Source organism: Schistocerca piceifrons, chromosome 2 (assembly GCF_021461385.2).
Source record: "Schistocerca piceifrons isolate TAMUIC-IGC-003096 chromosome 2, iqSchPice1.1, whole genome shotgun sequence".
Classification (NCBI taxonomy): domain Eukaryota; kingdom Metazoa; phylum Arthropoda; class Insecta; order Orthoptera; family Acrididae; genus Schistocerca; species Schistocerca piceifrons.
This window is the reverse complement of record NC_060139.1, coordinates 185,645,328-185,664,430: the sequence shown is the minus strand read 5'-3', so window position 1 is coordinate 185,664,430 and position 19,103 is coordinate 185,645,328. Positions and strand designations below refer to the sequence as shown.

The 19,103-nt window shown below is 40.0% G+C and overlaps 1 protein-coding gene across 13 annotated transcripts in view; it reads right to left on the bottom strand.

Moving 5' to 3' along the window:
* The window catches only part of LOC124773262 (protein bric-a-brac 2-like), a 533,990-nt gene that overhangs the window by 424,928 nt on the left and 89,959 nt on the right, over window positions 1-19,103 (bottom strand). For all 13 annotated transcript variants that reach the window (XM_047249394.1, XM_047249395.1, XM_047249389.1 and 10 more), the window contains one exon: window positions 15,273-15,332. In XM_047249394.1, coding sequence (XP_047105350.1) covers window positions 15,273-15,332 — 60 coding nt within the window. The remainder of the gene's footprint in view (window positions 1-15,272; window positions 15,333-19,103) is intronic.

Sequence of the window (19,103 nt, the reverse complement as noted above, 5' to 3'; positions counted from 1 at the left end):
CAACATATTGTCTATCACTGTTGCCACTCACTTCACACTGCATATACCCTTCCCACTTGCAAGAAGATCACTATAAATCGGCAAATCAAACATAAAATTACCATGTACAAACATAAATATAAATGTATTGCATCAATTACAATTACTTGTAACCAACACAATATAGCTATGGTTATGTTTGTATATACACTCCTGGAAATTGAAATAAGAACACCGTGAATTCATTGTCCCAGGAAGGGGAAACTTTATTGACACATTCCTGGGGTCAGATACATCACATGATCACACTGACAGAACCACAGGCACATAGACACAGGCAACAGAGCATGCACAATGTCGGCACTAGTACAGTGTATATCCACCTTTCGCAGCAATGCAGGCTGCTATTCTCCCATGGAGACGATCGTAGAGATGCTGGATGTAGTCCTGTGGAACGGCTTGCCATGCCATTTCCACCTGGCGCCTCAGTTGGACCAGCGTTCGTGCTGGACGTGCAGACCGCGTGAGACGACGCTTCATCCAGTCCCAAACATGCTCAATGGGGGACAGATCCGGAGATCTTGCTGGCCAGGGTAGTTGACTTACACCTTCTAGAGCACGTTGGGTGGCACGGGATACATGCGGACGTGCATTGTCCTGTTGGAACAGCAAGTTCCCTTGCCGGTCTAGGAATGGTAGAACGATGGGTTCGATGACGGTTTGGATGTACCGTGCACTATTCAGTGTCCCCTCGACGATCACCAGTGGTGTACGGCCACTGTAGGAGATCGCTCCCCACACCATGATGCCGGGTGTTGGCCCTGTGTGCCTCGGTCGTATGCAGTCCTGATTGTGGCGCTCACCTGCACGGCGCCAAACACGCATACGACCATCATTGGCACCAAGGCAGAAGCGACTCTCATCGCTGAAGACGACACGTCTCCATTCGTCCCTCCATTCACGCCTGTCGCGACACCACTGGAGGCGGGCTGCACGATGTTGGGGCGTGAGCGGAAGACGGCCTAACGGTGTGCGGGACCGTAGTCCAGCTTCATGGAGACGGTTGCGAATGGTCCTCGCCGATACCCCAGGAGCAACAGTGTCCCTAATTTGCTGGGAAGTGGCGGTGCGGTCCCCTACGGCACTGCATAGGATCCTACGGTCTTGGCGTGCATCCGTGCGTCGCTGCGGTCCGGTCCCAGGTCGACGGGCACGTGCACCTTCCGCCGACCACTGGCGACAACATCGATGTACTGTGGAGACCTCACGCCCCACGTGTTGAGCAATTCGGCGGTACGTCCACCCGGCCTCCCGCATGCCCACTATACGCCCTCGCTCAAAGTCCGTCAACTGCACATACGGTTCACGTCCATGCTGTCGCGGCATGCTACCAGTGTTAAAGACTGCGATGGAGCTCCGTATGCCACGGCAAACTGGCTGACACTGACAGCGGCGGTGCACAAATGCTGCGCAGCTAGCGCCATTCGACGGCCAACACCGCGGTTCCTGGTGTGTCCGCTGTGCCGTGCGTGTGATCATTGCTTGTACAGCCCTCTCGCAGTGTCCGGAGCAAGTATGGTGGGTCTGACACACCGGTGTCAATGTGTTCTTTTTTCCATTTCCAGGAGTGTAGTAATTTCACACTGTTGATTTGTAGTGGTCTCCATTACAGGAAAAGTATATGCAATGTGAAGTGACTGGCAACACTGATGGACAATACTTTTTAATATTTTAAGGCTTAAGAGCCGATGATGACAGAATAGATCTGTCAAAACCAGTCAGCCAATAAAATGCTTTTTTAGTGATCTTGATTTGTTAAGTTTTCTTCACACTGCAGATCGCCCTCTTACTGATAATCAGAAATATATAACAGTTCATTTCATATAATAATAATAAGCAATAATAATAAATATAAATTAGGATAAACTGCTACTCACCGCATAGAAGAGATGTATAATTACTACTCCCCTGAAGGCATCACATACACCTGTGGTACAGCCATTGGCACTACTTGGCACCATCCTGTGCCAACTTACTCATGGGCCATATGGAAGAATCCCTCCTAGCAACCCAAAATCCAAACCCCTCCCTCACCTGGTTCAGATTTACTCATGACATCCTTCTTCCAGAACATCAATACCTTCTCACAGTTCACTTCACCAGGTCCTCCTTAGACATACCTCAATGTCGACCTTCATCTCACATGTCCCACATCATGTCTCCCCAGTCACCTATAACCCCCACATATCCACCATCTAGCCACAATTAAGCAATCTCTCCTCATGACTCAGTACGACCCAGGACTGGAGGAATGAATCACATTCTCTGTCAGGGCTTTTACTACCTCTTGTCAGGCCCTAAAATGAGAAATATCCTCCCCACCTCTCCCTCAAAGGTGTTCCACTGTCCACATAATCTAAGCAATATTTTTGGCTGTCCCTATTCCATCCTGGTCCCAGCATCTTGCCCTATGGCTCATACACCTACAAAGGACCTAGATGCAAGACCTGTCCCCAACAGAGGCAGGGCCACCTGTGATAGCTGCCATGTAGTTTACCACTTAGCTGCAACCAATAGACAGCATTCTCTGTGGACATGGCAACTGACAAGCTGTCTGCCTGCCAAACTGTGGCCAAGGGAAAGCTGGACCAGTCAGTTTTCAAGCATGCCTTGCAATACAGTGTGCTCCACGGAATGGCTGCTTCACAGTAGGTGCCATCTGTACCCTTCCCATCACAATGTTTTTTTAATTATGCAAGTGTGACTGCAACATATTCTTAATACCTGTACTCCCTGTTGGCCTTCGCCTTCATTAGTATTATACTCCATCTACCTCGATACCTTTCCCTGCTCCCACTCCAGCCACAAACATGCATTCTATTCCCCCCCACCCTCTCCATCCATCTGTGTAGTCCTTTCCCTTCCTCCTCTGCTTCTCTCTTCTCCCTGGCCCCACCTCCTCCCAGCAAAGAGCTCTCCGAATACAGTGCCTAGCAGCCCACCATGCCATCCCTGGTATGTTCCTGTACACTCGCACAGACAGCACGGCATCATCGTTCCCACCGCTGCCATCCTATCCCTCCTCCCTCCACCTCTTCTGTGCCCCCACTATCCATCCCAGTCAAGATTGTTACTCATTCCAGTGGAGCCACAGTGTCCAGGTTCCCATTACCCACCAGGCCTCAATCTCCGCTAATTTCAAGTTGCCGCCACTCACACCTCACCTGTCATTCAACATCATCTTTGCCTCTGCACTCCCGCCTCGACTGACATCTCTGCCCAAACTCTTTGTCTTTAAATCTGTCTGCTTGTGTCTGTATATGTGTGGATGGATGTGTGTGTGTGTGTGTGTGTGCGCAAGTGTATACCCGTCCTTTTTTTCCCCTAAGGTAAGTCTTTCCGCTCCCGGGATTGGAATGACTCCTTACCCTCTCCCTTAAAACCCACTTCCTTTCGTCTTTCCCTCTCCTTCCCTCTTTCCTGATGAGGCAACAGTTTGTTGCGAAAGCTTGAATTTTGTGTGTATGTTTGTGTTTGTTTGTGTGTCTACCGACGTGCCAGCGCTTTCGTTTGGTACGTCACATCATCTTTGTTTTTAGATATATTTTTCCCATGTGGAATGTTTCCCTCTATTCATATATATATATATAATAGAAGGAAACATTCCACGTGGGAAAAATTATATATAAAAACAAAGATGAGGTGACTTACCGAACGAAAGCGCTGGCAGGTCGATAGACACACAAACAAACACAAACATACACACAAAATTCAAGCTTTCGCAACAAACTGTTGCCTCATCAGGAAAGAGGGAAGGAGAGGGGAAGACGAAAGGAAGTGGGTTTTAAGGGAGAGGGTAAGGAGTCATTCCAATCCCGGGAGCGGAAAGACTTACCTTTGGGGGAAAAAAGGACAGGTATACACTCGCACACACGCACATATCCATCCACACATATAGCCACAAGCAGACATATTTAAAGACCAATATATGTCTGCTTGTGGCTATATGTGTGGATGGATATGTGCGTGTGTGCGAGTGTATACCTGTCCTTTTTTCCCCCAAAGGTAAGTCTTTCCGCTCCCGGGATTGGAATGACTCCTTACCCTCTCCCTTAAAACCCACTTCCTTTCGTCTTCCCCTCTGCTTCCCTCTTTCCTGATGAGGCAACAGTTTGTTGCGAAAGCTTGAATTTTGTGTGTATGTTTGTGTGTCTATCGACCTGCCAGCGCTTTCGTTCAGTAAGTCACCTCATCTTTGTTTATATATATATATATATATATATATATATATATGTGTGTGTGTGTGTGTGTGTGTGTGTGTGTGTGTGTGTGTGTGTCTTTATCATCATCATCATCTACCTTGGTCACACATCCCTTCACCGCCACAATCCGTCTGTCTCTCGAAATTCCTCAAGGTCTCTTGCCTACTACTGTCATTTCATGGGCTTGTCTTGGTACCCTGCTAACTTCCGTTCTTTCAAATCTTAAGCTTGTCTTTCCTATGGCCATTTGCATGGGCTTCTCTTCCACTATTTCTCTAATGTGTCATTTCTTACTTCACCCATTCTAGTACGTCCAGTGCAACCTCTCTGGGTTTCCAATTCGCAAACCTGTATCCTGCTCACCTGCCTTTTCTTCATTATCCACATTTCCAACATATATGTGAATATATGCTCGATATTGCATTTGTTTGCATTTTGGTGGTACACCCTTACTCTGCACTAGGTTTCTCACATTCTGCAGAAATCCATGAACTTGCCTTTCTCTTTTACTAATCTTATATCATTCCTTCTGCTGTCTGCTATTATGCTCCCCAGGTAGTTGAAAATTTCCAGTTTCTTTTCTGATTTCTCTCTAATATTTTTATCTGTTGCTACTCTCCTCTTATTCCTCATTTTCACCATCACTTCACACTTCTTTGCATTAAATTTCAATCCATATTGTCCCTCCACTTCCTCTCATACATTTAGGCTTTCTTGTACCTCTCCTTAATTTCCTCACATTAAATAATCTGCAAATACCATTGCTTTCGTATTTTCATCTTCTGTTCATGCTACCGCTCCAGTCATTATACCATTCATATCAGTGACGCAAAGTACAGGGGATAGTGCACTCCTTTGCTTGACAACATTTTTTCTATTCCAACCAGGCTGTCTTCTCTACTTTTACACAACTCACACTCCCTTGATACACTTCCTTTATTATTCTCAAATTCAATATATCAAGGGTTTTCTGAAGGGTTTTCCAGATCTTGCTTCCTTTCACACTGTCATATGCATTCTCAATGTTCATTAACACCATTATTAAATCCTTACCATATTCTTCTACTCTCTTGGAGCTGCCTTACACTGAAAGCAATATCTACTGACAAACTTCCTATTCTAAACCCATCTATTCCTCTCAGCCCCTTCTCTTACTATGTTCCATACTTTCTTTTCCAGAATTTTCTCAAATACCATGGCAGCATTACGCGTCAAGGTAACTACCCAATAATTTTGACGGTCAAAACAGGATTTGCAGGGCTGTTCACTGTGAAGCCTCCTGCAACCGCCACATCCTCTGGGGGTGCAAGCCGTGCTAATACATGGCAGACAGGTCACAGTAAACAGTGCTGCAGCCGCAGGTACCTATTTGCATCTGCGTTGTCACATTTCCAAATCTTGCTATGCCTGTATTACTCCACTGACGGGTAATTAGTTCACTGCTCAGCCCCTCAACAGCCACTTCTACTCTGTGCTCCAGACTGAACATCAGCTGCCTTGATTCCACATTTTGGACAACAACACCTGTTGCTGTCACTATTCACCAGACAGTGCCATCTCACACCTTCACCAGGATCATCACCCACTGGAGATCCATCAGTCACTTCCGAAGACTGGACCTGCATCTTGACAGCCTATGAGTTTCACCACACTCATCACCACTACAGAGGATTATGGACTTAATCATAGCGGGCACCCGCTACAATCATCAAGATGGATTTTCAAGTTGTACTCGCATGTGGACTTTTTTTCTCTAAAGTTGTACCGAGTTTAGTTCACAGTTAATAAACAAATAGTTGTTATTGCAACGAGTGAATCCAATCACCGCCAACCACACCACTCGACTAATGTTATTATACCCACCGTCTTCTTGATTTCCTATACAGCCTTCGTCTCCTTATTTATTGATTATTCTGACATTTTCCGTATATGACCTCGTTACTCGTCCCACAATCCTCTTCCATCATTTTTGTCCACACTTATATCCATTTCCTCTTCCACCTTCTTCTTCTCCTCAATGTATTCCTTTCTTGATCTCTCTGTTCTCTCCTGAAACCACACACAATGCTCCATTTTTTCTGAGTTTCTTGCCTTACTCTGTCAATCCACCTTTTTTCAACAACTGTTGTTTTGAAACTCCCCTACTGCTCCTGAGTTGTGTGGGTACGAATAAGTGTGTGAGCGTGCAAAAAAATCTGACAATTTTTTTTTTTTTTTTTTTTTTTTTTTTTTTTTTTTTTTTTTTTTTAATGTGTGTCAGTTGCTCAATGCCTCTTCTATGTGATGAGTAGCAATCTAACCTAATTCATATAGTTATTTCATTCACATTTCCCACTGTTTCATTTCTCTATAATGATACTTCTATTAAGCTACAAAAGTAAAGAGAACGTTTACACTGCCCCTTTTAACACACATTTTAAAAATCCCTTCACTACATCTATATTGTAGATGACAAAAGTACACAAAATTAAACATGCATGCTCTTCTGTGTCCTATCAAGCATTCATAGGGACCATTTTATTCGTACGAAGACCATCAAATGTAACTAATATGTCAGTTTGTGAATCATAGCCGTTACTGAATACAATTCTATGCATTATCTGATTATGCCTTATTAAAATGGATTAAGTACTTTTTTTAGGTAGTTTTTTTTACCTTTCTGTTGTAATATGATTTATACTCTTGGAAAGGAGACATCTTTAATTAAACACAATGCCAGTTTTTTGACTAATCACACAGCTGTTGTTTCACTGTCAACTGTTGGAAATTATCTCATATATACAATTAGGTGAAGTTAAACAATGTAAAGTTTGCAGGGTGGACACATTTTCATTTATCCGTGACACATTAGAAAAACTATGTCAATGATAGGAATGATTACATGGTAGCAAATATTTATATGTCAACATGAGTTTAATCTAAACTGCACAGTTTATAACCAAGAGTTCTGACCATTAAAATACCGTATCGCTAACATAAAAAAAAAACACCAACCTAGATAGTACCAAGCTGAAGACTGATTCTTAATAAACCAAAGTTAAATAAATCAACAACTGAGCACTTTTTGAAAAATATCCCCATGAACATTTATGTATTTTTTCGTTCTTTGGAACCACCAACAAAAGGGGTTAGTCAACACATCTGAAGGAATGTCTTTTAAAACTCTGATTTAGGATGTAACAGCCTGCTCTGATGAAGAAATAAAGCTGATCTCAAAACTTTTCTTTAATCCCTGAGAATACAAAGTCGCAGGGTCTCATGTTAAATGAACAGGCTGTGTGTAATAGCACTCATGCCTGTTTTGTTAACAAAAAGTCAACAATTCTCAGTGTTGTGAGAGCTGATGGCCTGAAAATGTATTTTCTTTGGATGTTGCAATATCCGAGATCCAATTACAAGACACGAGAAACATATCAAATGTTCCACGAAATTTCTGGTGAACTGTCAATAACTTGCTGCCATGATATCTTGGAACATCTTCAGGTGTATACTGGCGAAAGTACACCGAGTTCCCCTAATTAAAAAGATACACTGCACATGTGTCAGTGGAGTTTTAAACAAGAGAGCTCAGTGTACTTTCGCTAGTATACACCAGACGACTCTGTGCTGATATATTGCAGAATCAAGTTATAGTCATCTGCAAGATTGCCCAAAATTTCATGGAACAATCTATACGACACATTCCACTCAACAACATTTGTGCACCAGGTACCAAAAGTAAAGAGTAGTCAAATGTTCAGTCTGTAAGAAGAATAAGATGATTCTTGTAACTAGATTTTCATCTTGATATCACCTTTATCACGGAAGCAGCAAACTGGGAATTGCTATTTGGTTTGGCATTCATAGAAACAAAAATATTTCTCCTTTAGCACAGGCACACCTGGTCTGATTTCAGTTGCTCTATCAACAAAACATGGCACCCAACACACACACACACTCCTTAGAAGTATGTCTTCTGTTGTAATTTTCCTTGCCTTATCTATGTTCATCAGCATCATAGTTGCTGTAGCAAAATATACAAAGTGGAACATCTTTAAGAGAGACAGAGAGCCTCTCTTTCCCAAACTCACAAAACAAACTTTAAACTGTCATGCTGGGTAGAATGCTCTCAAAATTGTATATCAAAGAAGTGTGCCACTCCCTTACATTTAAGCGCCTTTTATTGTTGTACAGAATGAGTTCATAAACATTATGTCACAAGTGGTCTATATTGGAACGAATCTTGTTTGCCACTGACTTTTCATCATCCTGCCCACTGTTATTTGTGCAATAGCCCACACGTTTGTCTTTGTGATATTTGGGCAAACAGGCAGCTCTAGCTCCATTTTTGTATAGATTGCAGACATATGTGCTTGTGTAAAACATTAAAAGGAACAAAAAACAGAAATTAAATAAAGGTGTGGAGAAAATGTAAACTACCATTTCTGTTACAGGTAATATGTCCTTATGCCTTGATTATGGGACAAATAGTACCTGGGGCATACAAGGAACACTTGTAAAATGTGAACAGATACATCATTTTCGCAAGGTGTGCTTGCTTGTAAATTTGACATTAACACACACTGGTGTGACAATTTTGACATCATGTAGTAGCTAAGCAAACAGCTAGGTAAAAGCAGGACACATTTGACCATCATGAAAGCAGCTGGCCACTAGCAGCACTGCTGTCAACGAATGTGTGATAGTAGAATTAAATTTGCTAGACTTTTAATTGTTTATTGCAATATTAATAATTAAATATCTTTTATTCTAGTATGGAAGGACCAAAATCACTTCTTCTGCTGTTACTGGGTTAGGACACATCACAGAGCAGTCAACAAGTGTCCAAATGTGAATAAACGTAATTACTGAAAGTAAGTTGTATAGCAAAAGTAAACAATCCAAAAGAAAGTAAATCATTGTAAATGCTAAGGAAAAATGGAGGAGTCGAAGAAGATTAAGGACATTCTCAGCCAATGTATGAAACTGCCTCACTTAAAAAGATGAGATGCATTCCACCAATATGAGATTTGTAAGCCACAAGCACTGCATAGCATAGTGGATCCAGCCAACAGAGAAGGTGTTTTAGGAGCACTCTGTCTCTGCGCAGGAGATGGAAGGAATTATGCCCTTGTCAGACAAGGCACTTTCACTGGCCACAGCTTCTTCTCCTTTATTTCCAGCTACTTATCCTCTCAGTGATGTACAAGGCAGTGTTCAATAGTGACGGCCCCATGGAAGGGATAGCACATTGTGCCATAGTGGATATCAAGCAAGTCACATCATCATCTGTTTCTGCCAATATGTCTGACAGAGGTTCTCACATGCTCAAGAATCCAGTAGAATATCACTTTCTTCTCAGGTGGAGGAAGAATCCCTAGTTGTTGTCACTGCTGGGTGATAAGTTGCTTGAGATAAATTATACTAGCTCTGATTGTAGGAGACCATAAACACACTAAACATGCCACAGAGTTCTTTTATCACATATTTAGCTACAATGAGAGTTTATTTACTTTGAATTTTCTGCAATTACACGAGACATGCTGCAGTAAGAGCACCGATACATAATTTCAATACTAAGCTGATTTCAACATGACTACCTTTGTGAAAGTTAGCTGGTAGATGTTTGTTTGCTGTCTGCACTACAGTCCAACATTTGTCGAGGAAATTGCAACCACAAAAATACGTGTAGTTTCACAGAGGACAATTTTTGAATAACGTTGTATTTGCCTTGATTATGCCCGCACTTCTACATGTTTCCTTTCGAAATACTATATGGTTGAATGGTTCCCTCATCATCTAGAAAACACTTCACATGGGCAAGGTATCGACAGTATTAAGAACTTTTAGCATAATCCTTGTTCTGTGTGTGCCTTCCTTGTGTAAGGATCTCACAAAATGAAACCCATCTACTGTAATAACAACCTTCAGTATTGATTGTATGACCTAATAGTCTCTTTGTGAAGAAACAAACAACATATATGATATGAAATCTCCTCAAAATAGTTCAGACAATGACGAGTAAGCATTGCACTATTGGAATATGTACATGCCTAATACACAGTAACACTCAGGTCACCAAAGTGTAAATGTTTTGCTGCCACATTATTCAAAAGTACACAATTCTAAACCGTTAGGAGGCCTCTGAGAATTTTAAAAACTAAAACAACAGTGGAATGAAACTACAGACATTCTAGAGACAGAAAATGTCAATAATGGTGTGAGTAAGAATCTCCAAGTACTCTAAAGTCCTGCCTATACATATACACACCATAAACAATGAAAATTTATTTCTTAAGTAAGCACGATGTGTTTATGAAATGATTTACATTGCGATAGTATGTATAGTTCTCTATTAAGCTCCCATGTTTACCATTCCCTCTACCAAATGACCATATATACATGGGGTGCCAAAAAAAACATCAAGATCATCACAAACAAGGGCAGGGGAACGTTCTAGTGCCAGCATTTCCCTATCCAAGTTAACTTCACAACGGTGCATAAGTGTACCCATGAACATGACTTACAATGACAGGACTTACAATGACAGAGAAAGACACACACTTCCCAAATGTCACAAAGTCAAATCAAACAGGGATCATAACTTGGAAGTGATAAATGATTTGTGCAATTAAACAATGTGTGTGAGACAACTGCCAAATAATCCAGATTGTCCGTAAATCACACTTTTTTTATATATATATTTATGTATTTCACTAGTTTTAGCAGGTGCTCCAAGTACACCATCCATCAAAATAATAAGATTTTCTCATTTGAAGAGCAAATCTGACACATGACTGGTTACTGCATGGTTGCTACACTTACACTGGTTTACTCATCTGGCTTCATCCTCTGTGTTTGGTGACACATACAAATCAATAATTGTTATAATATAAAATAATTTTGACTTACCTTGCATCCTACTACATGCACCCTCTTTTTTTTTAAAAAAAAAAAAAAAAGGAACATGGGTCAATAGAAGAAACTTGATGTTATCCACTTCCTATTCATATATTCACTGGACGCTGGAGTCCTTACAGTTTGACAAAACATATAGTCACTGTGCAAATGCTCTCTCTCCCCTTCTACCTACCTACCTACCTACCTACCTACCTACCTACCTAACTCCCCACCTCTATATCAACTATCAATGACTGCAATGTTGGCTTCCAAATCTCCATGTTCTGGCCATGATAGGCATGACCTTTCATGTTTCAAACTAAGTCTCTTTATTTTCTTCATAAATTTCTTAGTTGTTTAACAGATGTGTAGGAAGATAATCCATCACTGTGAATATGATTAGAGGGGAAATATTTGCATATAGTCCGCATTTACTTACGTCTCTGTTACTACTAATTAAAGAACGGTCATAGCCTTATCACCTAATCAGATTCTTAGATATCAATACAAACATATGCTGGAAAGTCTTTTGTGCCATTTCTGAGGAGAGGCAGAAAGAGATGATATAGGTAAACAGGAGACACAGAAAGTGTCTCCGCCAGTCCAGAGGAGATTAACATTCATTAACAGCTAGTTCTTTCACATGTGGCCTGGAAATTGTTTACGAAGTAAATAATATCCAACATTTCCAACTGGATGACACAGTTAAAGATAAATTAACATTTTCACAATACTACCAATGATCCTTAAAATAGAAAACTTAAAATTTCAGTTTTCTTTGATACCAAAGATCTTACCACAAATTACAGCAACATCACACCCAATGTGTGGAATCGGTTTGAAGTTGATGTACAGCAATCCAAACATGAACAGACCATATGTTAATGGAATGTAGTTCTCATTAACCCTACTTGGTAAATTTAGAGAGCCTGTATTTGAAGAAAATTGTGCGACCACTACACTGTCACCGTCTTATATCTCAGGCAGTGATCATGAGAATAAAATAAGACAGAAAAAAGCTGTTCTTCCCTTTGCTCAATAAGCAAATGGACTGGGGGGGGGGCATAGTGGTGGTAGTTAGGTGCGGTATACAAGTCAGATATGCTGACACTTCATTTTACAAAAAAATAAAATACCACCAATGATGTGTTCACAAAAGGCAAAAAATCTGATCTCTTGGGTACGCAGACCCACTAAAAACTAATCCACAATGGCATATACATGCTAATAAGACCACAAATCCCTACTGAAGATGCTTCACAAATATAAAGAAGCAAAATGCGTACACAACTACAAACAGCCTTTCATTTAGTTTTATTAGATAACCACACTTCCAAGAATGTTACAGGAACTTCTATGTTGTCTAAAGACCTCCAATTCTAACCACCAAGCTAATTCTCCACATGAAAGATGATATTAATTCTGAATGACTTTGATAGCCAGTCTAAGTCCCTACCTATGAATGAACTAATGAAGATGGACACATCATCCAAGAGTGGGGCTGCACCTCATCTGTATTATTACTGTTCAACAGCAGAATCCAGATGCAAAGTTACAGCTCAACTACTCCGTACAGCAGGTTAAATATTAGCAGCTACACACTATCATTAGAAAAACAGAAACATCTCTTAGCAAAAGGTTCAACTTTATAAATGCTCAGGCCTTTTAAAGAGGGCTTGGATGAAGCAGGGGACAAAATATCAGTATGTCTGCACCACACCACCACCTCCACGATTGTAGTCAATAAAGTTTCCAGACAGCGTATACCAAGATGTAGTAGAAGAAGAGACTACATTCCGTGGCAAACAGCCAAATGTAAAAGTATGAGCAACGTGCACGAGAATCTATACAAAGGAAATACTTCCTTACAGGACACAACCCAACTTGGGTACAGTCTCACTCAGGCATTTAGGCGAAGAGAACAAGAGCTACTGAAATGTACTGTTACAACTGAATGTTCACATTTGGATGGTTAGATCAAGTATCTGATAAGGAGGAACTGTATCGACTTGGAGCAAAAAAGAGCTTTGTAGGACAATTAGACTAAAAGGAGGGATAGGTTAATAGGATTAATCCTCAAGCTTCATGGAACAGTTGATCTGGCAACGGAGGGAAAAGGGGGGATGAGGTGGGGAACAGTAGATGGAAGTCCAATGCTTGAATATAGTAAGCAGGTTAAAAATACGTATGGTGCAGAAGGTATGCTTAAATGAAAAGACTTGCACAAAATAAGACAATTGTGGAGAGCTGCATCAAACCAGTCTTTTGGCTAAAAAACACCACAAAGCCACAAAGCTCATATTTCTACTCCAAAGAATCTCAATAAAATGACGATTACACAAACAACACCAAATTCATATTTCCACTACAAAGAAACTAAATAACATTTAACCATATGAGGAATGGAAGGTTACCAGAACTGATAATCTCCACACAGCACAAATTATAAACTGCTGGAGCCAACACAAAACAGAGTATATATATGATAAGGTACAGAAACAATTAACATATCAAAACTCTGGAAAAGTTTAATATAGTGCTAATATAAAAAATCTGAAGAAGACTGATCTTTCAAGTAGTTAAAAAATTATCACACTAATGTGTCATCTAGTTATGCTATATGAGGACTTCCCACAAATTAGAAAGGTCACCATTCCAAATTCAACTCTCAAAATACATTAAACGTTGCACAATTCAGATCATAAACTCATTAGGATTTACAGAAGATGGTTTTCAGATGAAACAACTAACTAATTTTGCTTTAGTAGGCCTATTAGCTGTAATTTACTGCAAGTAATCTTAAAAATAAAACACAGGGATCATAGTCTCTCAAATAATATACCAGTGACTGCACATAAGACGTATAAGTTTCTTGTACTTGCAAATGAGGGACAATGAAAAAAAGTGAAGGTAATATAAAGGAAAAAAAGGGCCATTATTCTGGGGACCACACCCAACTATGTGAACAACTAGTAGAAAACTGACGGATTTCACACAACACAATTATTGGGGGTTAATTGCAGACAATACTTAACTCGTTTTTTGGAATTTTCTTGCTACTTTTCGGTATTAGATTTTCACAACCTATCAACAATGGATCACTGGAGCTACAGCTCAGCTCAGATATAAGAAGGATGTAGGAAAATGCAAACTATTGCAACAACGAATGATAACAGAAGTCACAAAAAACTTAATTTACTTGTATTAGTGGGGAAACAAATGAATAATTTCCTTAAAAGGGTAAGGTGTCATTGTTAAAAGAAGGTTATTGGTAATACAAGCTAATGCAATTTTCCTGTGTTTTTCAAGTGACTTATAGACTTCAAGAGTAATACAGGTACCAAGTGCGACAACACTGTGAGTAGATCTCAACATGAAGGGGAAATGCATTAGACATATACAAAAATAGGACCAAATTTTGAAAACAAAATTCCTTTTGACAATATTACAATCATTGGACTGACAATTCACAATTACTGTTGACAATGAAGCCATTAGCAGAAAAATCTGCGAAATTTATGCCCTTCTTAACAACTCAATTCAATCCGAAAAGAGAACTACGGAGTTGTGATTCTGACTTTTTTTTAAATTAATATTATTATTAGAAACAATCACTGTCTCTTTCAATAGACATTACATCAAAAATTATTAAAGTAGTAATTGCTCCTCAGTTTGACGTGGGTGCATCCAAACACATTTTATTCCATTCTACACAGATAACAAAATACTGAAAACTTAGTTCCTTGCTAAAGATTGCTGACAGGGTCCTTAAATTGTTAATGCAAAGTAATGGAACAACGTAACTCAAGGAGTTTGCAAAAAAAAAAAAAAAAAAAAAAAGCAGCAGCAGCTTTCATTAAAAAGCAATGTTCCTGAGATTTCAACAACTTAAGGAAAAACTTCAAGCCACATGAAAGACCCTGAACAGGAATAAAATGAAGATATGTCAAAGGAATACAACTTTGGTATAGGAGCCGTATCTTTGCTTACTATTCTCCAAGTTAATTGTGGCTTCTGCAACAAATGTGCCACTTTTTGTAACCTTTCTAAGACATCAAATTAACAAAAGTACCATGGATGAAGCCAGAGAGCACACATTATAAATTTATAAACACATTTGTAAAAAAATAAAAATAAAAACTGAACACTCACCCTGCAGAGAATCTTGGCTCTGGCTTTCTCCCGACGGTCCCGGTTTCGCAAGGATCTGGGCTACAAATTACAAGAAAATAATTTTCCCTTGTCACGAACAGTACAAAAATGAATACATATAATTCTTGTCTTTTAATTTAATTTTACTAACTGTACATAAAAGGGCCATTTATTTATTGTGTAACTGGACATGTGTCAGTGATACAGTGTCACAATGTGTCACACCATAGATATGACTTAGTGAAACAAAAGAAAACAATATAATACAATATTTATTACCCAGCCAAGTGAACTGGTTATCTGGCCAGAGTGGCAGCACCACAGTGCTCTTGCCTGAAAAGCAGGGAAGGGAGACAGTAATAGCATACACTCTAACACTCTTACACGAGAAGCGCTGTCACACACTACACATTTTTAAGCACCACTGAATAAAGTGCCTGTTTAGAACAATAACAGAAATAGAATGTGCTGTATATCTCACTTATGCTCCTCAGAACACTTCGCGGGCAGTAGCCATAATACCTTTTCCAGTGATGTCATTATTTTCCATAGCAGTGTCCGTCAATTCTTCATCTGCAGTTTCAGTCACAGACGGTAATACAGACTCTTTGTCGCAATCTATACCAAACGACTCTGTTAAATTATATCTTCTCCTGTAGCCATCACACACTTTTCTGGTGTGATATACAACCTCAGAAGACTTCTCATGCCACAATAGAACAAGCTAACTTCACAGCATTGGAAAGCAGAAAGATTGCATAGTATGGTGGTTAGTGCTTACATTTAGTATCTCACAGTTCCTGGGTTCGATTCACAACAACCACTTCAAATCCTTTTTCTTATGGAAAGTTCTTGAAGGGCGTCCATTCAGCCTTGTGAGGATGACTGAAAAGCAGCAGCAAAATTGACGCATGTTACCGAAGTAGTATTATGTCAAACGGCTTCACCAGGCAAGATGACATACAACATTCACTTATTAGCAGCAAAAGCATCAGGCATTATTTTTATGATGAGATAGCTAGACGCTTGATGCATTACGATTATAGATCTTATTCATTGCAAGATTCCGGACTGCTTATATAGGATTTAGGTTTAGACAGTACAGCAGAAATAGGCAGGGAGCCATTTTCTTGCAAAATAAAATATGGACTTGCTATGGTGTGGTGGTTTCCATGCCTCAACAATACAGATAGCTGTACAGTAGGTGTAACTACAATGGAGGGGTATTTGCAAGAGAGGCCAGACAAATGTGTGGTTCGTGAATAGGGGGAGAAGCCTTTTCAGTAGTTGAAGGAGCATTATCCTGGATGACTGGTCTATCTGTCCTTGTAACATTAATCAACACTGCCTTGCTGTGCTGATAGAGTGAATGGCTGAAAGCATGGGAAAACTACAGTTGTTATTTCTTCCCCGAGAGCATGCAGCTCTACTCTAAGGTTAAATGATGATGGCATCCACTTGCACTAAATTGTCAAATTGTCAGGAGGATACAAACCCCCCCCCCCCCCCTCCCAGCTCGGACTGCTTATGAAGATGTCAGTATCAAATGTTCAAATGCGTGTGAATTCCTAAGTGACCAAACAATTTCAGTATCAAGAAAAACAAAACTGGCACTCTATGGGTTGCTGCATATTAAATCTCGTAATCGGGCAGGTAGATTAGAAAATTTAAAAAGGGAAGTGGATAGGTTTAAGTTAGATACAGTGAGAATTAATCATGTTCGGTGGTAGAATTAATATGACTTCTGGTCAGGAGAGTACAGAATTTTAAATACAAAATCAAATAGGGATAATGCAAGAGAAGGGCTAATAATAAATAAGAAAATAGGAATGCAGGTAAGCTACTGCGAGCAGTATTGTGAACGCTTTGTTGTAGCCGAGACGTACATGAAGCCAATACCCACCACAGAAGTCCAACTTTATATGCCACCCAGTTCCACAGATGACGAAGAGAATGACAATTGTATGGTGAGATAAAAGAAATTGTTCATACAGTTAAGGGAGAGGAAAAGTTTTGATGGGACACAGGAATTCTTTAGTAAGAAGTAGAACAAAAGGAAAAATAGCAGGTGAATATGGACTGGGGGAAAGGAATGGAAGAGGAAGGCACCTGGTAGAATTTTACATAGAGTATAATTTAATCATCATTTACACTTGGTTTAATAATCATGAAAGAAGGTTGTACATGTGGAAGAGACCATGAGGTGCTGGAAGGTTTCAGACTGATTATATAATGGCAATACAGAGAGAGTGGAACCAGATTGCAAACTGTAAAACATTTCCAGTGACAGATGTGGACCCAGACCACAATTTACTGGTTATGAACAGTACATTAAAACTTAAGAAATTGCAAAACAGTATGAAATCAAGAAGATGGGAAATGGAAAGTTGAAACAACCAGAGATAGCTGAGAGTTCTAGAGGAAGCACCAGGCAAGGTTTGACTGAAACGGGGGAAAGGAACACAACAGGAGAACGGTTAGCTTTGAGAGATGAAAGAGTGAAGGCAATAGAGGATCAAATAGGTAAAACGATAAAGCCTAGTAGAAATCCTTGGTTACCACAGGATATACTGAAAGTAATTGCTGATAGGAGAAAATATAAAAATCCAGCAAATGAAGCAGGTGAAAGGGAATAAAAACATCTAAAAAAAATGAGGCTTACAGGAAGTGCAAAATTCTTGCCACAGCACCCATAGATATCAGTCAAGTGTGTATGAGATATGCCTGCTTTTGTGAATGTGCGTTTTCTTTCCTGAAGAAAGCTTTAGCCTCACGCTTAATGTGAAACTGCCTTTTCATTGTTCCTGTCTGCAACTCAACATATCATCTTTAAGGTAAGCAGAAATCTAACCTTTCAATTATGTTATTAACTAGGGGAAAGATAGGTATTGCACACAGGAAAATTAAAGAGAAGCTTTTGGAAAAGAAAAGCAACTATATGAACATCAAGAGCTCAGATGCAAAACCAGTGTAAACCAAAGAGGACAAAACTGGAAGGTGTAACGAGTGTGTAGAGGGTCTGTACAAGGGAAATGAGCTTCAAGACAATATTACAAAAAAGAAGAGGACATACATGAAGATGAGATAGATAATATGATACTGCGAGAAGAATCTGACAGAGCAGTGAAAGACCTAAGTCAAAACATGGCCCCCGGAGTAGACAACTTCCCTCAGAACAACTGATATCCAGGGCGAGCCAGCCATAACCAAACTACTCCATCTGGTGTACAAGATGTATGAGACGAGGGACATACCCCCAGACTTTAAGAGGAATGTAATAATTCTTATTACAAAGAAAGCAGCTGATGACAGCTGTGGATGTTACCAAGCTATCAGTTCAAGAAGTCATGGTAGAAAACTACAAACACAAATTCTTTACAGAAGAATGGAAAATATGGTAGAGGCAACATAGGCCCTGCGACTTATATAAGAAGATAGGTTAAGAGAAGACAAACCTACCCTTACAGCTTTCGTAGATTTGGAGAAGGAAATTTAATACATCGAATGGAATACAGTCAAAATTCTGAAGGTAGTGGAGGTAAAAGAAAGGGAGTGAGAATTTATATACAACTTGTCGGAAATCAGATGGCAGTAATAACAGCCAAAGGACATGAAAGGGAAGCAGTGGTTGAGACAGAAGTGAGACAGGATTGTAGCTTATCCACAATATTATTCAAGTAAGTAGTAAAGGAAACCAAAGAAAAATTTGGAGAACAAATTAAAGTTCAGGGAGAAGAAATAAAAACTTTGCCGATGACACTGTAATTCTGTCAGAGACAGCAAAGGACTTGGAAGAGCAGTTGAACAGAATGGACAGTGACTTGAAAGGAG